Source organism: Oncorhynchus mykiss, chromosome 6, assembly GCF_013265735.2.
Source record: "Oncorhynchus mykiss isolate Arlee chromosome 6, USDA_OmykA_1.1, whole genome shotgun sequence".
NCBI classification, from domain to species: domain Eukaryota; kingdom Metazoa; phylum Chordata; class Actinopteri; order Salmoniformes; family Salmonidae; genus Oncorhynchus; species Oncorhynchus mykiss.
The window spans coordinates 46,777,222-46,803,205 of NC_048570.1; the positions used below are offsets into that span (position 1 = coordinate 46,777,222).

Below are 25,984 nucleotides of genomic sequence, written 5' to 3' on the forward strand. Positions count from 1 at the left end.
CTTGTTCGTTTCTGGCAACGCACACACACACACACACACACACACACACACACACACACACACACACACACACACACACACACACACACACACACACACACACACACACACACAGATGGTGCTCTTCTCTATTATGGTTCTCTGTAATGGTAATTCTCCCTGCAGGTACTCTGGCATAAAACAATAACTCAGCCATCAGTGGGAGGGAGGAAGGGCTGGTGTTGTGTGTTTATTCATTTTACTTCTTGGTCGAGCCCACATACAGTGAGGGGAAAAAAGTATTTGATCCCCTGCTGATTTTTTCAGTCTCTCGGTCCCAGCTTTGATGCATCTGTACTGACCTCGTCTTCTGAATGGATGGTAGCAGGGTGAACAGGCAGTGGCTTGGGTGGTTGTTGTCCTTAATGATCTTTTTGGCCTTCCTGTGACATCGGGTGCTGTAGGTGTCCTGGAGGGCAGGTAGTTTGTCCCCAGTGATTCGTTGTGCAGACTGCACCACCCTCTGGAGAGCCTTGCGGTTGTGTGTGGTGCAGGCGGTGATGCAGTCCGACAGGATGCTTTCAATTGTGCATCTGTAAAAGTTTGTGAGGGTTATAGGTGACAAGTCAAATCTCTTCAGCCTCCTGAGGTTGAAGAGGCACTGTTCCGCCTTCTTCACCACACTGTCTGTGTGGGCGGATCATTTCAGTTTGTCCGTGATGTGTACACCGAGGATCTTAAAACTTTTCACCTTCCCCACTGCTTTCCCATCGATGTGGACGGGACAGCAGTTTCCTGAAGTCCACAATCATCTTTGTTTTGTTGACGTTGAGTAAGGGGTTGTTTTGCTGACACCACACTCCGAGTGCCCTCAACTCCTCCCCGTAGGCTGTCTTGTCGTTGTTGGTAATCAAGCCTACTACTGTTGTGTCGTCTGCAAACTTGATGATGAGTTGGAGGCGTGCATGGCCACGTAGTCATGGGTGAACAGGGAGTACAGGAGGGGGCTGAGCACGCACCCGTGTGGGGCCCCAGTCTTGAGGATCAGTGAAGTGAAGATATTGTTTCCTACCTTCACCAACTGGGGGCAACCTGTCAGGAAGTCCAGGACCCAATTGCACAGGGCGGGGTTGATACACAGGGCCTCTAGCTATATGATGAGCTTGGAGTGTACAATGGTGTTAAATGCTGAACTATAGTCAATGAAGAGCATTCTTACATAGGTATTCCTCTTGTCCAGATGGGATAGGGCAGTGTAATGGTGATTGCATCGCCTGTGGACCTATTGGGGAGGTAAGCAAATTGAAGTGGATTAAGGGTGACAGGTAAGGTGAAGGTGATATGATCCTTGACTAGCCTCTCAAAGCACTTCATGATGACAGAGGTGAGTGCTACGGGGGGATAGTCATTTAGTTCAGTTACCTTTTCCTTCTTCGGTACAGGAACAATGGTGGACATTTTGAAGCATGTGGGGACAGCACACTGGGATAGGGAGAGATTGAATATGTCCATGAACATACCAGCCAGCTGGTCTGCTGATGCTCTGAGGATGCGGCTAGGGATGCTGTTTGGGCCGACAGCCTTGTGAAGGTTAACATGTTTAAATGTCTTACTCACGTCGGCCACGGAGAAGGAGAGCCCACGGTCCTTGGTAGCACTGTATTATCGTCAAAGCAGGCAAGGAAGGTGTTTAGTTTGTCTGGAAGCAAGACTTCGGTGTCCGTGACGTGGCTGTAGTCACGTCTGAGGCTACCCTTTTGTGTGTAGGCCTATGTGTCCTACCAGGTGTAGATGGGACGGACTGTCCCCCCCCCAGGTCTCATCTTCTCCAATGTCTAAACCAGACTCTGAACCACCAGGCCAGGCCCAGGGATGGACTGGGACCAGAAAATGGCCCAGGAATTTCTAACACACTGTCCCATTTTTGTCCTTGAAGATCCTATTATTAACCAAATTATGATGATTATGTGCTAAAAGCAAATGTTTTAGATGGGCCCAACGGACTAAAGATTCACCGGCCCATCTGGCATTTGCCCGAACTGCCCTTGGGATGATAATACTCTTATATCTTCAGTGGGCAGCTGAGCTGATTGAATTTCCCTCTTATTTGGGTATTTCTGGAATTAAATCATATTCCATATATCTATGAACACCTCAGATTAGAGCTCCAACTTGTTCCCTCTAAGAAAATAACCTTTTATCACCCTGACGTCATTGTCATATCACCTTTGATAATGACAAACCTGTGTGCGCGTAACCTATCGTGCCGTATCTCTCTCTTCTCTCTTTCTCACGCTGGGTGACTATAATGATTGGCTTGAAATTAGTTTTAGAACAAAGAGGCATTCCATTCTTCATTGTGTGTCTGCCTAAATCTGTGTGCGCTTGTCTATTTTTTAAAAAATTTGTGTGTGTCTCATTCTGTGAGGGTGTAACGCTCTCCATTGTTTGTCTGTCTCCACCTCTCATTGTGTGGCATCTCTGTTCCCCAGATCTGTGTAATTGTTTCAAGTGCTGAGGAACATGGTCTTTAGAGAGACACAGAACACAATATGAACAGACCCTTCTAGACTGTAATAAAGAAAGAGAGTAGAGAGGCTCAACACAGACCTCTCAATGAACGATTAAATCCCCCTTTTACTCTGTTTTCCTTACTGCTGTTTCTCTTTTCCTGGACTGCTGGTTGAGAGAATGCCAAGCGTGTGCAAAGCTGTCATCAAGGCAAAGGGTGGCTATTTGAAATATGTTTTGATTTGTTTGACACTATTTTGGTTACTACATGATTCCATATGTGTTATTTCATAGTTTTGATGTCAAATCAAATCAAATTGTATTAGTCACATGCGCAGAATACAAGTGAATACAATGAAATGCTTACTTTACAAGCCCCTAACCAACAATGCAGTTTAAAAAATATGAATAAGAATAAGAAATAAAAGTAACAAGTAGTTAAAGAGCAGCAGTAAAATAACAATAGCGAGACTATATACAGGGGGTACCGGTACAGAGTCAATGTGTGGAGGCACCCACTCAGTCTGTCTTTCCAGGCCTCCTGGTAGTTTGACAGGAGATGGCAGTTTGACATCAAATTGTGAGCATTTCTTTTGGGAAAAAATATTATGGGTGATGTTTTACTCACTCCAAAAGCTATTTTACATGGGAATCAGAATGACTGTTTGGGATCTTAAAGGCTTTTATAAGCCAAATAATTATCATCCTTTGCAAAAACACTGATTTAGACCAGCCCACTAGCCTAAAGATGGAAAACTGCCCGTGGCGTTTCTGTGCTGAGGACAGAGAAGAGATGGCTAATGTGCGTTTATGCCCAAACTCCCTTTATGTTATGCAACATAGCATAACACATTGGAATACTACATTCTTACTTTCTGTTACATACCGTTACTCTGCTGGAAGAAGGCATATTGAAACACATTGTATGCACAATTTACATTGTAATCTGTATGAGTTGTTTCTGTGACTTCTGTAAGTATGTTTTGGAAGTGTATCCATGGTGCAACTTATATCACGTGAGACATCAACTTTAATATATATATTTTTTATGGGCCGTGCTTTGTGTGGGTGTCCTCTCCCCTCCTCATCACTTCTCTGATATAAAAGTACTCAAAGTAAAAGATGAATAGAGGGATGGATAGTCAAGAGGTAAACGAACGGAAATATATAACACTGTGAAACACAGCACATGCAGGCGCTGAATATCTTGTTGCCATGGAAATTGTTTTGTTAGGCGATGTGACACAGTTAGGGAATGTGCACAGCACTCCGTTAAGATATGATATGCTGTATGTAGGATATCTCTGTCTCACTCGATACCCATCTGTCTCTCTGTATCTCTCTCACTTGTACTTTCTCTATAACTCTTTCCATTTCTTTCTCTGTATTTCTTTCTTTTTCTTTATCTCTCTTGTGTCTCTTCCTTTCTTGCTCTCATTATTTCTCTTCTTTCTCTTCCTCTTTTTCTTCCTCTTTCTCTTTATCTGTCCTCTCCCTATAAGTGAGGCAGTATGATAGCACAGATCATCGTTGATGGAGAACACTATACAGGCTTTATGTAAAGGCTTATATGAAGGTGACATGAAAACAGAGCATGGAAAGATGTTCTCTTGATTCTGTTCGGTTTCATCCCCCCCTGTTCCACTAACGGAGGGGAATATATAGAGAGAGAGAGACAGAGAGAAGGGTGAGCGTTAAGAATTTTGAAGAGGAGAAAATTGGAGAAGATGAGAGAGAGGAGAGCGGCACAAGAGAAGAAAGAGGACAGCTGGAGTGGGTGGAAAGGTGGAGTGCAAAGAGAGGAGGAGGAGAGTGAGGGAAAGGTGGAGGTGTGTGAGATGAAGTGGGAGTAGAGAAGGAGAATGTGGGAGCCAATCTTCTCTATGCTGAGAGAGGGAAGAGGAGGATGAGAAGAAGAGAGAGTCAGTTGTGTCTTCTCTTCTGTTCTCTTCGCCGACTTTGAAAAGCAGCTCCTCTGCTAAACCACAGCCCCAGGACATGACAATTTGAATAAAAGTCTCTAACGCTTCACCCAATACCTGGTGTGTGTGTGTGTGTGTGTGTGTGTGTGTGTGTGTGTGAGTGTGAGTGTGTGTGAGCGCATGTAAGTCCACTGTGTGTGGGATAGTAGGAAGGCAGTGGTCTGGCGGAAAACAGTGACACCTCCCTTGGAGGTCTGAAGAATCTTGTATTGCAAAAACAGTTTGAATGGTCCACTGGGACAAGATTTTTATTGGATGTTACACTTCAAGAACCCTCCCCCACACGCCCGTAGAAGGGGTGCTTTGTGTTATAATTTATGTGCCACTGTTTTCCGTCCTGGTATGTGTTGCCTATGCTAGTTATCACGTGTGGCCGACAGTCTGCAATTTTATATTTATTGAAATTGAAAGTGGATTTAAGCTGGGAAAATCAAACATCACAACATGTTCTTAACCGCTCTGGTGACAAACACACTTTTTTCCTTGTCTCCATTCGTCCACATGGCTGTACTTTACTACCACCAAACATATCATGAAGATTGGACATTATTTTGTTTTTGTAACATCCCAAAAAACAGAGGCAATGGGATAACCTATTCATGTAAATAAATAAATGTTTTAAATACAGCTAGGAGGCTAACTCAACTGAGCTGCTAAACTTTAGACACTGTTTAGCTAAGTGACTGTGTATTTGTATTTATTAGGTAGCAGCTACTCTTCTTGGGGTCCAAATACATTAAGGCACGTTGCATCCCAAAAAACTAAAGATAAAACAGTACATCATATAACATTATTACACCACTACATATCTACAATACAAAATGTATAATTCCACCATACAACAATATTACAATGTACGTGTGTGTAGATTACGTGTGCTAGCTAGTGTTTGTGTATTTGGATTTATTATGGATCCCCATTAGTTCCTGCCAAGGCAGCAGCTACTCTAACTGGGGTCCAGCTAAATTAAGGCAGTTTATACCATTTTAAAAACATTACAATACATTCACAGATTTATTTGTTTTTTAAATCTAATTTTACTGCTGGCGTCAGTTACTTGATGTGGAATAGAGTTCCATGTAGTCATGGCTTTATGTAGTACCGTAGTCTGTTCTGAACTTGGGGATTGTAAAGAGACCTCTAGCGGCATGTCTTATGGGGTATGCATGGGTGTCCTAGGTGCATGGGTATCCTAGGTGCATGGGTGTCTGAGGTGCATGGGTGCATTCAGCTTGTCAACACTTCTTACAAAAACAAGTAGTGATGAAATCAGTTTCACCTCCACTTTGAGCCACGAGAGATTGACGTGCATAATGTTAGCTCTCTGTGTACATTGAATTGACATTTTCCTAAGTCCCTCTTTGTGGCACCTGACCACACGACTGAACAGCAGTCCGGGTGCGGCAAAACTGGCCTGCCTTGTTGATAGTGTTGTTAAGAAGACAGAGCAGTGCTTTATTATGGACCGAGTTCTCCCTACCTTAGCTACTGTTGTATTAACATATTTTGACCATGACAGTTTACAATCCAGGGTTACTCCAAACAGTTTAGTGATCACAACTTGCTCAATTTCCACATTATCCATTACAAGATTTAGTTGAGGTTTATGGTTTAGTGAATGATTTGTCCCAAATACAATGCTTTTAGTTTTTGAACTTATTCCTTGCCACCCATTCTGAAACTAAATGCAGCTCTTCGTTAATTGTTTCAGTCATTTCAGTTGCTGTAGTTGTTGATGTGTATAGTGTTGAGTCATCTGCATACATAAAGCCAGTGGCATTTTGGTGTTAGAAATGGAAAAAATGAAGGGGCCTATACAGCTGCCCCGGGGAATTTGTGATTCTGCCTGGAGAGGCTTGCATTAAAGTACACCCTCTGGGTTCTGTTAGACAGGTAACTTTGTATCCACAATATAGTAGGTGGTGTAAAGCCATTACATATACAATATGTTTTTCCAGCAGCAGACTATGATTGATACTGTTAAATGAAGTCCAACAAAATAGCCCCCCACAATCTGTTTATCATCAATTTCTCTCAGCCAATCATCAGTAATTTGTGTAAGTGCTGTGCTTGTTGAATATGCTTCCCTATAAACATGCTGAAAGTCTGTTGTCAATTTGTTTACTGTAAAATAGAATTGTATCTGGTCAACAACAACAAAAAAATCTCAAAAAGTTCATTATGGGTTGGTAACAGGCTGAATCAACTACCAGACGAGCTAAATTACTTCTATGCTCGCTTCTAGGCAAGTAACACTGAAACATGCATGAGAGCATCAGCTGTTCCGGACAGCTGTGGGATCATGCTCTACACAGCCAATGTGAGTAAGACCTTTAAACAGGTGAATATTCACAAGGCCGCAGGGCCAGACGGAGTACTAGGACGTGTACTCCGAGCATGCTCTGACCAACTGGGTGAGAATGCTATTCATTGACTACAGCTCAGTGTTCAACACCACCCTGCCCTCAAAGCTCATCATTAAGCTAAGGACCCTGGGACTGAACACCTCCCTCTGCAACTGGATCCTGTACTTCCTGACGGGCCACCACCAGGTGGTAAGGGTCGGTAACAACACATCCGCCATGCTGATCCTCAACACGGTGTCCCCTCAGGGGTGTGTGCTCAGTCCCCTCCTGTATTCCCTGTTCACTCATGACTGCACGGCCAGGCATGACTCCAAAACCATCATTAAGTTTGCCAATGACACAACAGTGGTAGGCTTGATCACCGACAACGACAAGACAGCTTATAGGGAGGAGGTCAGAGACCTGGCCGTATGGTCCCAGCACAACAACCTCTCCCTCAACGTGATCAAGACAAAGGAGATGATTGTGGACTACAGGAAAAGGAGGACCGAACACGCCCCCATTTTCTTCGACAGGGCTATTGTGGTGCAGGTTGAGAGCTTCAAGTTCCTTGGTGTCCAAATCACCAACAAACTAACATGGTACAAGTACACCAAGACAGTTGTGAAGAGGGCACAACAAAACCTATTCCCCCTCAGGAGACTGAAAAGATTTGTCATGGTTCCTCAGATCCTCAAAACGTTCTACAGATGCACCATTGAGAGCATCACTGCCTAGTATGGCAACTGCTCGGCCACCGACCGTACGCACTTCCCTCCGACCGCAAGGCACTTCAGAGGGTAGTGCATACGGCCCAGTACATCACTGGGGCGAAGCTTCCTGCCATCCAGGACCTCTGTACCAGGCAGTGTCAGAGGAATGCCCTAAAAATTGTCAAACATTCCAGCCAGCCTAGTCATAGACTGTTCTTTCTGCTACCGAATGGCAAGTGGTACCGGAGCTCCAAATCTAGGTCGTCTACCCCCAAGCCATAAGACTCCTGAACATCTAATCAAATTGCTACCCAGACTATGTGCATATTTTACATTGCTGTTACTCTCTGTTATTATCTTTGCATAGTCACTTTAATAACTCTACCTACATGTACATGTTACCTCAATTACCTTGACTAACTGGTGCCCACGCACATTGACTCTGAACCTGTACCCCCTGTGTAAAGCCTCGCAATTGTTATCTTACTGCTGCTCTTCAAACATTTGTTACTTTTTTTTCTTATTCTTATTTTTTTTATTTTTTTTAGCTACATTGTTGGTTAGGGCTTGTAAGTAAGCATTTCACTGTATGGCCTACACCTGTTGTATTCAGCGCATGTGACATACCATTTGATTTGATTAATTTTAGCTAATAAAGGGGGCTTTACTATTCCTGGGTAGCCTGAGGGCACGCACTTTCTAGTAGGCTTAGATTGAAGCAATAGGAGTGGCAATATCATCTGCTATTTGTATTTATTATGGATCCATTTTGCTATCATTCTTTATCATTTATCTTTGTTTCATAGTATAGTTTTTTCTTTTTATTCAGTTTAAATGTCATCACCTAGCTAACTTCCTATTAGCTAGCTATCTTAATGTAACCCTTCTAAATTAAAAACAGTCTCCAAATGCATTTGCAGATAACAGCCATGGAAGAGGGTGAAATTGCAGCTCCAGCTGTCTGTAAAGGGAAAGTGTAGGCTACTGGAGAGGGCAGGTAACTTTGTGGGAGGACATTATGAAAGGATTCTCCAGTTCCAGTCCCTAGAGGGGGAACTTTGAGGACAGAGATATAATGCCACAAAATATTTATTCAGTGCAGTCTAATTTGAGTAAAATGAAGCCTGTTTCTTTGTGATGTTTTCTCTCCTCAGATATAAAAAGCTGTGAAAGCCTGTTTGCAGATGAAGAGAGCCGTCCCAATGAATGTCCCAAAAGACTAAGGGTATATTCTATATGCCATGCCATGGGTTATTAACACGTCCTGATCATAGAGAGCCCTTATTTTCTATGGTAGAGTAGGTCAGTGCGTGACTGGGGGTTAGTCTAGTTTATTATTTCTATGTGGGGTGCTAGTTTGGTTTTTCTACGTTAGTAATTTTGTATGATTCCCAATTAGAGGCAACTGGTTATCGTTGTCTCTAATTGGCGATCATATTTAGGTAGCCTTTTTTCCACCTGTGTTTTGTGGGATATTGTTTTGTGCATGTGCACCACTTTGTCACATTTCGTTCTTGCTTTATTGTTTTTGTGCGTTTCACTAAATAAAGATGTAGAACCCAGATCACGCTGCACATTGGTCCGAGTATGCTTCTAACGACAATCGTGACAGTTATATGTGTAGGCTTACCTATGTTAGCCAATGTTGCACACAAAAATAAAATACAGTTAATCTGAAATGATGCTTTGGTAATAATAGCTTACTTGTACTACTCAATTGTATATTGTGGTTTAGACTAAGATGTCTAATCTTTACATACATGTTAGCTTATTTTTTACATTTTGAAGTGATGAAGTTGATTCTTTGAAGTGAAGTTTTTAAAGTTGAATTTTTTTTTGTGTCAATGTTGATTAAGCACATATCACAATCATGCAATAAAGAGGGGAATGGGTTGTCTCTGTGTTGTATTCTCAAATGAACATTTCCTTTTTGTGTAGTTGTAAGATCTCCAATCTGTTTAATTTTAATGTCACTCTCTCTCCGTATATACTTGATTACACACAGGTGGATTGTATTTATCATCATTAGTCATTTAGGTCAACATTGGATCATTCAGAGATCCTCACTGAACTTCTGGAGAGTGTTTGCTGCACTGAAAGTAAAGGGGCTGAATCATTTTGCACGCCCAATTTTTCAGTTTTTGATTTGTTAAAAAGGTTTGAAATATCCAATAAATGTCGTTCCACTTCATGATTGTGTCCCACTTGTTGTTGATTCTTCACAAAAAAATACAGTTTTATATCTTTATGTTTGAAGCCTGAAATGTGGCAAAAGGTCGCAAAGTTCAAGGGGGCCGAATACTTTCGCAAGGCACTGTATATGTTCTCAATTTAAAATGATACCAGTAGACAATGTATACAGTGGGGAGAACAAGTATTTGATACACTGCCGATTTTGCAGGTTTTCCTACTTACAAAGCATGTAGAGGTCTGTCATTTTTATCATCGGTACACTTCAGCTCTGAGGGATGGAATCTAAAACAAAAATCCAGAAAATCACATTGTATAATTTTTAAGTAATTAATTTGCATTTTATTGCATGACATAAGTATTTGATACATCAGAAAAGCAGAACTTAATATTTGGTACAGAAACCTTTGTTTGCAATTACAGAGATCCTACGTTTCCTGTAGTTCTTGACCAGGTTTGTACACGCTGCAGCAGGGATTTTGGCCCACTCCTCCATATAGACCTTATCCAGATCCTTCAGGTTTCGGGGCTGTCGCTGGGCAATACGGACTTTCAGTTCCCTCCAAAGATTTTCTATTGGGTTCAGGTCTGGAGACTGGCTAGGCCACTCCAGGACCTTGAGATGCTTCTTACGGAGCCACTCCTTAGTTGCCCTGGTTGTGTGTTTTGAGTTGTTGTCATGCTGGAAGATCCAGCCACGACCCATCTTCAATGCTCTTACTGAGGGAAGGAGGTTGTTGGCCAAGATCTCGCGATACATGGCCCCATCCATCCTCCCCTCAATACAGTCGTCCTGTCCCCTTTGCAGAAAAGCATCCCCAAAGAATGATGTTTCCACCTCCATGCTTCACGGTTGGGATGGTGTTCTTGGGGTTGTACTCATCCTTCTTCTTCCTCCAAACACGGCGAGTGGAATTTAGACCAAAAAGCTCTATTTTTGTCTCATCAGACCACATGACCTTCTCCCATTCCTCCTCTGGATCATCCAGATAGTCATTGGCAAACTTCAAACGGGCCTGGACATGCGCTGGCTTTGAGCAGGGGGACCTTGCGTGCGCTGCAGGATTTTAATCCATGACGGCGTAGTGTGTTACTAATGGTTTTCTTTGAGACTGTGGTCCCAGCTCTCTTCAGGTCATTGACCAGGTCCTGCCGTGTAGTTCTGGGCGGATCCCTCACCTTCCTCATGATCATTGATGCCTCACGAGGTGAGATCTTGCATGGAGCCCCAGACCAAGGGTGATTGACCGTCATCTTGAACTTCTTCCATTTTCTAATAATTGCGCCAACAGTTGTTGCCTTCTCACCAAGCTGCTTGCCTATTGTCCTGTAGCCCATCTCAGCCTTGTGCAGGTCTACAATTTTATCCCTGATGGCCTTACACAGCTCTCTGGTCTTGGCCATTGTGGAGAGGTTGGAGTCTGTTTGATTGTGTGGACAGGTGTCTTTTATATAGGTAACAAATTCAAACAGGTGCAGTTAATACAGGTAATGAGTGGAGAACAGGATGGCTTCTTAAAGAAAAACGAACAGGTCTGTGAGAGCCGGAATTCTTACTGATTTTAGGGTTTGCGTCCAGGCTAAGAAGGCAGGGAAATTCAGCAAGGATAATGGGAGGGAGAGGGAAGTGGGAGTGAGAGAAAGTGTGAAAGAAAAGAGCAGGCTGGCTGATATTGATGATCATAGGCTACGTAAGTGTAATATATCGTTTTCTCAGCCAGCAGACTCTCTTCATTGATAGGGCACTGGTCAAAAATAGTGCACTATAAAGGGAATTAGGGTGCTGTTTTGGATGCAGGCTCCATGTCACCATGTCCTTTGGCTCTGTTCATGCCTGTCCCTGTTACAGCCTGTTTGTGTCAGGTGGACACACTTGCAATCTTTCTGGGTGTTTGTTTGTGTACAGACAAACCATATGCGTGAGCGTGCGCAAGTGTGTGTGTGTATTTGACGTGTGAGGCCAAAGCTGATGGTTACTCTTTAGACCCCTGGCTCTACTGTTGCTGAGCCCAAGCCTGTTTGGTGTGTGTGTGTGTGTGTGTGTGTGTGTGGGGGGGGGGGGGGGGGGGGGGGGGTGCTTGTGCCAGCGCGTCCGTGCATATGTATGTCATTGACTTGTTTCCTCTCCTTCTATATGTTTAGCCTGTTCAGGAATGTTGAAGTGTGTTGGCACCTACAGTACCCCTCTCTCTTTCCCACTCTTTCTCACTCACTCTCTCTCTCTTCTTGCAGCACTACTTCCTGATCGTGTTTGGCCATGATGGACAGAAGCCTCTGGAGCTACGGACTGAGGAGGAGAATGAATGTGATGAATGGGTGGAGGCCATCCAACAGGCCAGGTACTGTGTGTGTTCGAGAGAGAGACAGAGACCCTCCTGAGAGAAGGGGAAGGGATGGTTGTGTGTTGCTGTGTCTGCATAACAACCAGGCCAGAGCCCAGTGGGTATACCTGTACATAGCCATGGGACTTGCCTGTTCTACATCTCTTATTCTTCACCCCCCCCCCCCCCCCCCTGCTTATCTCTCCGAACCCAGGTGCCTTCTCTCCCACTCAACCTTTTTCTTACTCCTCTCTCTCATCCTCTCTCTATCAGGCCTCCTTCCACTGTTTGTCTCATTTCTCTCCCTCTCTTCTCTCTTCTCTCTCCCTCATTGCCACTGTGTATAGAGCCACAAAACATTGTTTATTATACCTTTCCAGTCTTGTCAGATAGTGGTTTGGGGGCAGGGTCTATTCGGGATTGAGTATTTCTGTCCTCCGGGGTCCCTCGGTGACATCATCCCTGTGTGTCTGTCTCCTCAGCTACTCTGACATCATCATCGAGCGTGAGGTCTTGATGCAAAAGTACATCCACCTGGTCCAGATTGTGGAGACAGAGAAGGTGGCAGCCAACCAACTACGTACTCAATTGGAGGATCAGGATACAGAGATAGAGAGGCTCAAAGGAGAGGTGCTTGCAAGCACACTGGCACTCAAAACACACTACCTCTGTCTGTTCCTCTTTCTCTGTCTCTATCTCTTCTCTCTTTCTGTATTGTTTTGTATATGTATCTTTCCTTCTCTGCCCTCTCTTCATCTTTAGCTCTGTCCTCTTTCTTCTCCAACTCCATCTCTCTTTGTCTCCATCTTTCATTATTCATCTTTCTCTCCTCCCCCTCTGTCATTGTCGAGCTGTCTCTCTCAGCCTTGATTTTAGACCACCACCTCTCATCTCCTTGGTGACGGCATATGAATTCGCTTTATTGACATTTCTGCTCTGACAAGTTGCAAACACATACACACTGTGATCAGTCTCCAGCCAGCGCCAGTCAATGAGTGATGCAAAGAGGAACATACACGTTTGTGTAGAGTTAACTTCTCGCTAAGCTGAGGGAAAGGTCCTTAGCGGTTCATTTGGGGGTGATAAATGCAGCGTTAATAATGCAGCACACACACACACACACACACACACACACACACACACACACACACACACACACACACACACAGTGACAATGTGTTGGCTAGTGATAATTAGATGAACAGTCCTAATTGTTCCTGGAGTAAACAGTCAGTGAGACCTGGATGGATGAGATCGATGTCAGACAGTTGGTAGAAGGAAATTAAAACTACAGTGTGCGTGTGTGTGTGCGCGTGTCTGAGTCCAACATTGTGCAGTGATTTGATTTGAGAAACTGGATGTTGAGTACCCACTGAGCGTTTTACTGAGTTTAGTGTTTGGTAATCATGAATCTACAGGGTCCAACCTAACGCAAGTTTTAAATTAGGTCGACCGATTATGATTTTTCAATGCCGATACCGATACCTATTATTGGAGGACCAAAAAAAGCCGATACCGATTAATCGGACAATTTTTGTATAGATATTTGTAATAATGACAATTACAACAATACTGAATGAACACTTTTATTTTAACTTAATATAATACATAAATAAAATCAATTTAGTCTCAAATAAATAATTTGGTTAAAATAATGCAAAATCAAAGTGTTGAAGAAGAAAGTAAAAGTCCAATATTTGCCATGTAAAAAAGATAATTTTTAAGTTCCTTGCTCAGAACATGAGAACATATGAAAGCTGGTGGTTCCTTTTAACATGAGTCTTCAATATTCCCAGGTAAGAAGTTTTAGGTTGTAGTTATTATAGGAATTATAGGACTATTTCTCTCTATGCCATTTGTATTTCCTTTGACTATTGGATGTTCTTATAGGCACTATATTATTGCCAGCCTAATCTCTGGAATTGATAGGCTTGAAGTCATAAACAGCGCAATGCTTGAAGCACAGCGACGAGCTGCTGGCAAATGCAGGAAAGTGCTGTTAGAATGAATGCTTACGAGCCTGCTGCTGCTTACCACCGCTCAGTCAGACTGCTCTATCAAATATCAAATCATAGACTTATAATAACACACAGAAATATGAACCTTGGGTCATTAATATGGTCAAATCCGGAAACCACCATTTCGAAAACAAAACGTTTATTCTTTCAGTGAAATACGGAACCATAACCTATCTAAAGGGTGGCATCCCTAAGTCTAAATATTGCTGTTACATAGCACAACCTTCAATGTTATGTCATAATTATGTACAATTCTGGCAAATTAATTACGGTCTTTGTTAGGAAGAAATGGTCTTTACACAGTTTGCAACGAGTCAGGCAGCCCAAACTGCTGCATATACCCTGACTCTGCTTGCACAGAACGCAAGAGAAGTGACACAATTTCCAGAGGTAAAATAAATGTATGTTAGCAGGCAATATTAACTAAATATGCAGGATTAAAATATATACTTGTATATTGATTTTAAGAAAGGCATTGATATTGATGGTTAGGAAGACATTGGTGCAACGACAGTGCTTTTTTCGCGAATGCGCTTGTTAAATCATCACCCGTTTGACGAAGTAGGCTGTGATTCGATGATAAATTAACAGGCACCGCATCGATTATATGCAACGCAGGACAAGCTAGATAAACTAGTAATATCATCAACCATGTGTAGTTAACTAGGGATTATGTTAAAATTGATTGTTTTTTATAAGATAAGTTTAATGCTAGCTAGCAACTTAACTTGGCTCCTTGCTGCACTCACGTAACAGGTAGTCAGCTTGCCACACAGTCTACTCATGGAGTGCATTGTAATCGGCCGTAATCGGTGTCGAAAAATGCCGACTACCGATTATGAAAACTTGAAATCGGCCCTAATTAATCGGCCATTCCGGTTAATCTGTCGACCTCTAGTTTTAATATTAACAGCTGTTACAAATGCTTATAGCTTTCCTTATAACACTGCATGTGTGTACAATACATGTACTGACTTTGATAGAAGGCAACATTCAAACAGCATTGGCTGGTTACAAAGCTCACAGGACAGGTCCACGAGAGGAACACCCCATCATGACCTCTGCTAAGCATGGTATTGCATGTCTATGTTTACATGCTTCATGTCATGCTTGTGAACAGCTAAAAGGCAGTTACAAAACCGAATCCATGCTTTTTGAGACTGGTCCAACTTTCTTTGGCTGACTGCATGGTTTTTATGTTGCATATTAATGCTGATTGACTGATTTCTATCAGCCATGTGTCACGCCCTGACCATAGAGAGCCTTTGTTTTTCTATGGTATAGTAGGTTAGGGCGTGACTGGGGGGTTTTCTAGTTATTATTTATGTAAGGTTCTAGTTTAGTTTTTCTATGTGGGTGTTTGGTATGATTCCCAATTAGAGGCAGCTGGCTATCGTTGTCTCTAATTGGGGATCATATTTAAGTAGCATTTTTTCCACCTGTGTTTTATGGGATATTGTTTTGAGTGTATGTTACACCTCTTTGTTACGGTTCGTTGTTTGTTTCGTTTTTTCTTTTGTTGTTTTGTGAGTTTCTAATAAATAATATGTGGAAACCATATCGCGCTGCAGCTTGGTCCAATAATTATACCGACGACCTTGACACCATGTTAGGTTAGCATGTAAAGAAAAAGCAGAGCCTCACGTCTGGAACACATCGACCACTGATATTATGGAGCTGTGCAACCTATCAACCCTTTGCCATTGGTTTAAAGTGTGGCTGAAGGGCAATCAGACATGTATGCACAATGTTTAAACAAATGTACCATTTTTATGATGCCATTTTAAGTGCTTTTATATACCTGCCCAGGGACTACAATTGAAAAATAGATAGCTGGAAAATCTGCCACATTTACAGAAATGCTAATTGATGTGCATTGTCCCTGTCAAATAAATGTAATAAATGAAACATTTAATGAAATTATTTCCCCCAGTCACAGTGAGGTAGAGTGAGGTAGAGCTTTGTGAGAGTCCTGTGGGATACTGCTGCTGTATCGCTGAGCTAAACCATGATTTGCTTAGGCAGTCACAGGCAGATAACCCACAGTTACGTGTGTGTGTGTGTGTGTGTGTGTGTGTGTGTGTGTGTGTGTGTGTGTGTGCGCGCGCGTGTGCGTGTGTGAGTGTGGCAGGAGATTGTCCGTGAAGAGGAAATCTGATGCTTATCTAACGTGGAAACGCCCACAGCCTGACACACACACACACACTTTGCACACACCTGAAATAGCGCTACATTCCAGAGAATTGTATATCGATGGATTGCCATTTAATGTGACTATTATAGCCATAATCCGAGCTATTTACACTATTTCAAGTTCAAGATTTATTACACTCAAGTTTTTATATAGTAAAGCAAACAATACAAACTGAAATCCATGAGCATACAAAATATGAATACAATACACACAAAAGTAAAGAACATACAATTAAACAAAATCAGGAAGCCAGAATGGTTAAGGTTACTGAAGCAATGTCAGGAAGTCGGCATGGGAGCTGAAGCAGCTTCTTTTGGTTGCATCGAGTGGTGGGAGGCAGAATCACGGTCACAGGGATGGAGCATCATGACGGTCACAGCCAGGGGGGAATAGTTGGTCAAAAGACAGTTCCGTAGCAATTCAGGTGCGCACCTTGCCGTCGACGACGTCCTCACAGCCATCCACATCCATCCCGTAGCATAGCCACTTGACTTTGTAGGTAGAATGACCGCTAGCTACTCCTTCATTGCCAACAAGTAGCATCCGCTTGGGTGAATCCCCCTGCAGCCGCTAGTGCCTGAAAACTCACCACTCATCAGTAGATTAGAGTAGAATAGTACAGGCCTCCTATTATTAGCGCACCTCTGCCATCTCCTGCCTTTAAATTTGGACTTCTCCTCAACCACAAGCCCCAGCATTTCAAATCAAAAATCTATATGCTGTGTTTACACAGTCATCCTATGAGCCTAATTCAGATTTTTTGCTCATATCCAATCTTTTTGTCTGACTGTCCACGCTCAGTTTTACATGTAACCCATATCATATTTGTGCATTCACACTGATGTAGCCTCTGAAATAGCATGCAGACATCCTATCACTGTTCCTTTAAATTTTGTGGTGGTTGTTGTGGTAATGGCAGGTTACATGCAACAACAAAAAAGATTGCATAATGGAGAATTGGAATTGTATCAGAATTGAGAACCATGTACATATAGTATAAATCAAAACTCAAAAGATCAGATTCCAGTTGTTTTCTTTGCTGTTTAAACATTGGGAAAATGTTCAGATATGTTTCAATATGCCAATTAATAGTCTCAGTATAAGACTCTGCTAATGATCACTGGTGTATGAGCCCTTCTCCTGTAGCGGTTCTATCCTACTATTACTATTTTAACTGAATCCCAAATGGCACCCTAGGCTCTATATAGTGCACTATAGGCCAGCCAGATTGCTCAAGACTGACTTCGAAATTGGACGCCTGTCCATGTCCTGAGGACGTCGGGAAATGTCTTCAAAACCCGCACCTAGGGGCTCGGGTTTTGCTAAATGGCGGTGAATTGGTGTAATCCCATGATGCCAGATCTGAAGGGTGTGTGTTCAGTCCCAGCAGTAGACACAATTACCTTAACCATTTGTAATGAATGCCTAAACTTAATGTTTTAACCCTATCAAAAACAGGGAGGAGAGGGGAGCCCTGGTGAGATTAGGGGGAGATTAGGGCTCTTACTTAAGAGCTCAGTGACTTTCAACGTGGCACTGTCATAGGATGCCACCTTTCCTACAAGCCAGTTAGTTACATTTCTGCCCTGCTAGAGCTGCCAACTGTAAGTGCTCTTATTGTGAAGTGGAAACATCTAGGAGCAACAACGGCTCAGCCGCAAAGTGGTAGGCCATACAAGCTCACAGAACAGGACTGCTGAATGCTGAAGGGTGTAGTGTGTAGCAATTGTAGGTCCCTGGTTGCAACACTCACTACGAAGTTCCGAACTGCTTCTGGAAGCAACGTCAGCACAAGAACTGTTCATTGGGAGCTTCATGAAATTGATTTACATGGCCAAGCAGCTGCACACAAGCCTAAGATCACCATTCACAGTGAATCAAGCTTCACTATCTGGCAGTCCGATGGACAAATCTGTGTTTGGCTGATGCCAGGAAAACGCTACCTGCTAAAAAATGCATAGTGCCAACTGTAAAGTTTTGTCGAGGAAGAATAATGGTCTAGGGCTGTTTTTCATGGTTCGGGCTAGGCCCCTTAGTTCCAGTGAAGGGAAATCTTAATGCTAAAGCATACAATGACATTTTTGACGATTCTGTGCTTCCAACTTTGTGGCAAACGTTTGGGGAAGGCCCTTTCCTGTTTCAGCATGACAATGCTCCTGTACACAAATCGACCTCACTAATGCTTTTATGGCTGAAAGGAAGCAAATCCCCGCAGCAATTTTCCAACATCAAGATGCGTGGAGGCTGTTATAGCGGCAAATGGAGACAAACTCCATATTAGTGCCCATGATTTTAGAATGAGATATTCGATGAGCAGTTCTCCACATGCTTTTGGTCATGTAGTGTATATTCCACGTCAGGACAAGGAAAACAACATGCTGGCACTTCACAAACTATACAAGGCAATAAAGAAGCTGGAGACCATGCACCTGGAGGCTGCTTTCCGTGTTGTTAGTGATTATGGTTCTACGTCATTAAGACACATAATGGCCAACTTCCAGCAACACGTCTCTTTTGCCACTAGGGAAGATAAAGTCCTAGCCCACAATTACTCTACCCACAAGCAAACATTCCATACTCTCCCACATACCCCCTTCGGCAAATCAGAGCAGAGCTCTCAAATCAGAGCATGACTCTATACTGCTTTCTGTATACAAGCAGAAGCTCAAACAGGAAGTACCCGTTGAGAAATGGTCCTCCGAATCAGAGGCTATGCTACAAGACTGCTTTGCAGGCGCTGACTGGAATATGTTCCGGGACTCCGCCGATAGCATCGACAAGCTAACAACCTCAGTCACCGGCTTCATTAGGAAATACTTTAACGATGTCTCCACAGTGATGTCTCCACAGCCCTGGATTAACACGGAGGTTGGTGCTAAGCTAAAGGACAGGGCTACCACACACAGGGCTATCGCAGCTAACCCTGAGGCTACGGTTGAGGACACAAACTAGTACGAGTAGTCCCATTACGACCTCTGCAGATCCATCAAACACGCAAAAGGACAATTATAGGAATAAGGTGGAATCCTATTACACAGGCTGGCTGGCATATTCACGGTCATTTCCAACCTCTCCTTGTCCCAGTTTGTTTATCCACACAAGCTGACCACCATCATTCCTTTTCCCAATAACTCTAAGGCTATCTGCCCCATTGACTACAGCCATGTAGCACTCATATGTGTAATCATGAAGTGCTTTGAAAGGCTGGTTATGGCACATATCAACACCATCATCCCAGACACCCTAGATCCACTTCGATTTGCATACCGCCCCAACAGATCCATAGATGACGCAATCTTAATTGCACTCCACACTGCCCTCACCCACCTAGATAAGAGGAATACCCGTGAGAATGCTGTTCATTGACTACAGCTCAGTATTCAACAACATGGTCACCTCCAAGCTTGGGACTCTGGAACTGAACACCTCCTTCTGCAACTGCATGCTGGACTTTGAGACAGGCCAACCTCAGTTGGTGAGGGTCACCTCCGCCACATTGACCCTCAACACGGAGGGCCCCACAGCGGTGTATCCCCTCCTTAATCCCCTCCTGTACTCTCTGTTCCCCCACGACTGTGTGGCCCTCAACATCACATCACGCCAAAATGGTGCCGCAAGGAATGGCAGCAGTTTTACGGGCGCCCAACCAATTGTGTTATTATGTGTTTTTTTCGCGATATTTGTACATTATTTTGTACATAATGTTTCTGCAACCATATATTTTGGCAGAAAAGAGCTTCTGGATATCAGGACAGCGATCACTCACCTCGGATTAGACAAAGATTTTTTCAACAACAAGCAGGACTCACACGATATTCTCCAAACACCCGGCAGGGCCGACATCCCAGTTATTCGCAAGAAGAAGCGATGCAAGTACAGAGGACAAAGAGCCGGATGCCTCTTCAAGACCCGCAGAAGGCGAGTAGGGATGCTGCCGTTACCGTCAATACTACTCGCCAACATGCAATCATTGGACAATAAATTAGACGATGTACGATCACGAATATCCGACCAACAGGACATCAAAAACTGTAATGTCCTATGTTTCACGGAATAGTGGCTGAATGACGACATGGATATTCAGCTAGCGGGATAGCTAGCTAGTATATTGTGATAAATTGCAGGCCACACTACTTGCCTAGAGAGTTCTCAGCTATACTTTTCGTGGCTGTTTATTTACCACCACAGACAGATGCTGGCACTAAGACCCCACTCAGTCAGCTCAGAGGCGGCACTCCTAGTGGCCGGAGACTTTAATGCAGGGAAACTTAAATCAGTTCCACCAAATCTCTATCAACATGTTAAATGTGCAACCAGAGGGGGAAAAAAATCTAGATCACCTGTAATCCACACACAGAGATGCGTAGAAAGCTCTCCCTCGCCCTCCATTTGGTAATCTGACAACAACTCTATCCTCCTGATTCCAGCTTACAAGCAAACATTAAAGCAGGAAGCACCAGTGACTCAGTCTATAAAAAAAGTGGTCAGATGAAGCAGATGCTAAACATGCTCCGGGATTCTTCCAATGACATTGAGGAATACACCACATCAGTCACTGGCTTTATCAATAAGTGCATTGAGGACGTCGTCCCCACAGTGACTGTACGTACATACCCCAACCAGAAACCATGGATTACAGGCAACATTTGCACTGAGCTAAAGGGTAGAGCTGCCGCTTTCAAGGTGCGGGACTCTAACCCGGAAGCTTACAAGAAATCCCGTTATGTCCTGCGACGAACCATCAAACAGGCAAAGCGTCAATTCAGGGCTAAGATTGAATCAATCAAGATTGAATCATACTACACCGGCTCCGACGCTCGTCGGATGTGGCAGGATTTTCAAACTATTACAGACTACAAAGGGAAGCACAGCCGAGAGCTGCCCAGTGACACGAGCCTACCAGATGAGCTAAAATCACTTCTATGCTCGCTTCGAGGCAAGCAACACTGAGGCATGCATGAGAGCATCAGCTGTTCCGGACGACTGTGTGATTACGCTCTCCGTAGCCGACATGAGTAAGACCTTTAAACAGGTCAACATTCACAAGGCTGCGGGGCCAGACGGATTACCAGGACGTGTACTCCGGGAATCTGCTGACCAACTGGCAGGTGTCTTCACAGACATTTTCAACATGTCCCTGATTGAGTCTGTAATACCAACATGTTTCAAGCAAACCACCATAGTCCCTGTGCCCAAGAACACAAAGGCAACCTGCCTAAATGACTACAGACCAGTAGCACTCACTCTATCCTCCTGATTCCAGCTTACAAGCAAACATTAAAGCAGGAAGCACCAGTGACTCAGTCTATAAAAAAAGTGGTCAGATGAAGCAGATGCTAAACATGCTCGGGGATTCTTCCAATGACATTGAGGAATACACCACATCAGTCACTGGCTTTATCAATAAGTGCATTGAGGACGTCGTCCCCACAGTGACTGTACGTACATACCCCAACCAGAAACCATGGATTACAGGCAACATTTGCACTGAGCTAAAGGGTAGAGCTGCCGCTTTCAAGGTGCGGGACTCTAACCCGGAAGCTTACAAGAAATCCCGCTATGTCCTGCGACGAACCATCAAACAGGCAAAGCGTCAATTCAGGGCTAAGATTGAATCATACTACACCGGCTCCGACGCTCGTCGGATGTGGCAGGATTTTCAAACTATTACAGACTACAAAGGGAAGCACAGCCGAGAGCTGCCCAGTGACACGAGCCTACCAGATGAGCTAAAATCACTTCTATGCTCGCTTCGAGGCAAGCAACACTGAGGCATGCATGAGAGCATCAGCTGTTCCGGACGACTGTGTGATTACGCTCTCCGTAGCCGACATGAGTAAGACCTTTAAACAGGTCAACATTCACAAGGCTGCGGGGCCAGACGGATTACCAGGACGTGTACTCCGGGAATCTGCTGACCAACTGGCAGGTGTCTTCACAGACATTTTCAACATGTCCCTGATTGAGTCTGTAATACCAACATGTTTCAAGCAAACCACCATAGTCCCTGTGCCCAAGAACACAAAGGCAACCTGCCTAAATGACTACAGACCAGTAGCACTCATATTCGTAGCCATGAAGTGCTTTGAAAGGCTGGTAATGGATCACCGCAACACCATTATCCCAGAAACCCTAGACCCACTCCATTTTGACCCACTCCAATTTGCATACCGCACAAACAGATCCACAGATGATGCAATCTCTATTGCACTCCACACTGCCCTTTCCCACCTGGACAAAAGGAACACGTATGTGAGAATGCTATTCATTGACTACGGCTCAGCGTTCAACACTATAGTACCCTCAAAGCTCATCACTAAGCTAAGGAACCTGCGACTAAACACCTCTCTCTGCAACTGGATCCTGGACTTCCTGACCCAGGTGGTGAGGGTAGGTAGCAACACATCTGCCACGCTGATCCTCAACACTGGAGCTCCCCAGGGGTGCGTGCTCAGTCCCCTCCTGTACTCTCTGTTCACCCACGGCTGCATGGCCAGGCACGACTCCAACGCCATTATTAAGTTTGCCGATGACACAACAGTGCTAGTGCCAGTGCCTGATCACCGACAATGATGAGACAGCCTATAGGGAGGAGGTCAGAGACCTGGCCGGGTGGTGCCAGAATAACAACCTATCCCTCAACGTAACCAAAACAAAAGGAGATAATTGTGGACTACAGGAAAAGGAGCACAGAGCACGCCCCCATTCTCATCGATGGGCTGTAGTGGAGCAGGTTGAGAGCTTCAAGTTCCTTGGTATCCATATCAACAACAAACTAGAATGGTCTAAATACACCAAGACAGTCGTGAAGAGGACACGACAAAGCCTATTCCCCCTCAGGAGGTTGAAATATTTAGCACAGGCCCTCAAATCCTCAAAAGGTTCTACACCTGCACCATTGAGAGCATCTTGACTGGCTACATCACTGCTTGGTATGGCAACTGCACAGCCCTTGATCGCATGACTCTACATAGGGTGGTGTGGATAACCCAGTACATCAATGGGGCTAGGCTCCTTGTCATCCAGGACCTCTATATCAGGCGGTGTGAAACAAAGGCCCGGAAAATTGTTAGACTCCAGCCACCCAAGACTATTCTCTCTGCTTCTGCACAGCAAGCGGTACCGGAGCAACAAGTTTGACACCAACAGGCTCATGAACAGCTTCTATCCCCAAGCCATAAGACTGCTAAATAGCTAACAAAATGGCTTCATGGACTATGTGCATTGACCCTTCTATTTCATTTGAATTATCGCACTGACTTTATGCACACACACACACACACACACACTCACATTGACACTCCAACACACACGTAATTTGCTCACACAGACATTACACACACACACACATTCATACTGACTCTACGCACACACTAACATACAATCATCATATACGCTGCTGCTGCTACTCTGTTTATTATATATCCTGATGCCTAGTCACATTATGCCCATACATAGCTAACCCTACCACTCCAGTATCCCTGAACATTGTAAATATGGTATTGGCATTGACCCTTTATATAGTTTACATACTTTCTTGTGTACTTCTTATTTTCTATTTCTCGTGTGTTTTGTTCTGCTTGACTTTTTTGTCGTTTTTTAAAAACTTTTATAGTACTACTGATTTTGAATACTGCATTGTGGGGAAAAGGCAAGCAAGAAAGAAAATTAAAACTCAAAAATGAACTCGCCCACTGGAACGTCTTCCCCAGACAAGGCGTGTGGTTTGTGCTTGCCCTTGCTCGGGAAATAGCTACCCTAGTGAAAATGGGCTTTCATAAAGTTGTTCAACAATCTTGGGCAGATTGCCAAGATTTGGATTACCTCCGACTAGCTTATATTTAGGCTGTCAACCGTCAAAACCTGAGACTGGTGTGTTGTTGGTAAGTTGCTAAGTTTTGTTTATAGCTAGCTACATGCCATTATTTGACAGGCTGTTCCACTATGATACTGTTATGTAACTAGCTAAATACATAGCCTCTCCCTAACCTGTAATGTGAAAGGAAGATTTGCATAGCTAACGTTGCACCTGAAGGTTTCATCCCTGCTAGCTTAACGTTACTTGCAAACCTGACTGCATGTTTGATGCATGTTGCCAGATTGCTTTCAATAATGTTTCAACTCAAACTGGCTAGCTACTGTAAGATCCCTGCTAAATAATCAACCATATTAGCTAGCTAGCATTTGAGGGCTTCAGCTAACTCCCAAAAAAGATGCCATTAAGCAACAACAATATTTCATATTTTCTAGGGCAAAAATAATGATGACAGATAAGGAAGCAGTGGCCAGACACCAGTCACGTTTCAGAGTAATGGGAGGACATAACCACCATTGATAATGTAATCAGTCCTGTGTCTTGTATGTTGTAAGGAGGTGCCCCCCATCCATGGTGCCACAATGGACAACTCCTGGGCCAGGGTGAGTAATGCCAACCAGTCAGTGACATGCTGGTGTAACCGGTGCTGTACTGCACCGCTGTAACTCTGCGTTGTATGTGGTTGATTGAGACTATAGACGTGGACTTTGGAGATCAGATAGTTTTAATCAAGCAGAATTCACTCTCTGCATCCTGCATCTGCATCCAAAAGAAAATACAACTTTTGTAGAGCACATATGTTCTGAGAATCGTCGCCTCTTTCTACAACAGATGCACAATAGAAGGGACTGGGATCATTCGAGGAGCTAGCCATCGTTCACACATACAATAGCCTACTAATACCTTAGCTAGCTATTAACCACATGTTGAATTCAGAATGTTGATATCATCCTAAAAAGTACAATTACATCTTAACAATACCATCCACTTATGAGTAACCTCTAAATAACCTCTAAATATATAACATTATATACATTACATTACATGAACAAAACACTGTGTGTATAACTTTGTGCTTAAAATAATCAAACTTTTCTGAAGACGACAGAAAAAGCGTGCCTACCTCTTCATAGTGCATCAAAATGATTTGAGCACGAGCACGCAGGGCAAAACGTAAGTACACACTCCCCAACTACCAGGATGCAGGCATGCACAATAACAAATCAACATGACATGTTAATATATGAACCTGGTGAAATTCACACAGTACTTTAACAACTGTTCCACTGGCATTGAATTAGCTGTGAATCCTCATCTCTGATTGGCTATGTTCAACTGTGTATTTACTGTTGTTTTCCATGACTGTATGGTGAGTCTTTCTCTCTCTCTCTCCCTCCCTCTCTGTCTCTGTGATAGGAGCTGGGTCGGATCCGTATGTCAGGCTCCTTCATGACCGGTATCTGTGACAAGAGGGGCCTGGAGCTGATCTACTGACACTGGCAAACACCTCAAAAGGGACAAAAGGTGATTACTAATAAGATAGTACATCACAAGTGTTTAGTAATATTTAAATCACCTTTATTTGCCAAATACATTTGCATGTACAGGAATTTGACTCTGTGAAATAGTGCTGCCACAATAAACATAATTTACAGACAGATAAACTGAATATATGGACAAGAAAACACCACCATTTGTCACTCATCAACTCTACTTTGTTTTTCTACAGATGGAGGACAAGTGATAAGCTTTGGTCATGGAGTCCTCTGACTGAAAGACAGTTTTATACTGATGTCTGATTTGGGAAATACCTTATACTCCGCATTAAAATTATACAAGACACATCTATTACTTTTTATTGTCTTTTTGTTATTATTGATTTGAATGGTACTATCGATGGGGGGGAGATATGGGA

At 43.5% G+C, this 25,984-nt stretch overlaps 1 protein-coding gene across 2 annotated transcripts in view; it reads left to right on the forward strand.

The window, feature by feature from the left end:
• rasgrf2b (Ras protein-specific guanine nucleotide-releasing factor 2b) overlaps positions 1-25,984 on the forward strand; it is a 177,045-nt gene that overhangs the window by 54,262 nt on the left and 96,799 nt on the right. For both annotated transcript variants that reach the window (XM_036980258.1, XM_036980260.1), the window contains exons 2-3: positions 11,953-12,059; positions 12,524-12,671. In XM_036980258.1, the coding sequence (XP_036836153.1) occupies positions 11,953-12,059; positions 12,524-12,671 (255 nt within the window). The remainder of the gene's footprint in view (positions 1-11,952; positions 12,060-12,523; positions 12,672-25,984) is intronic.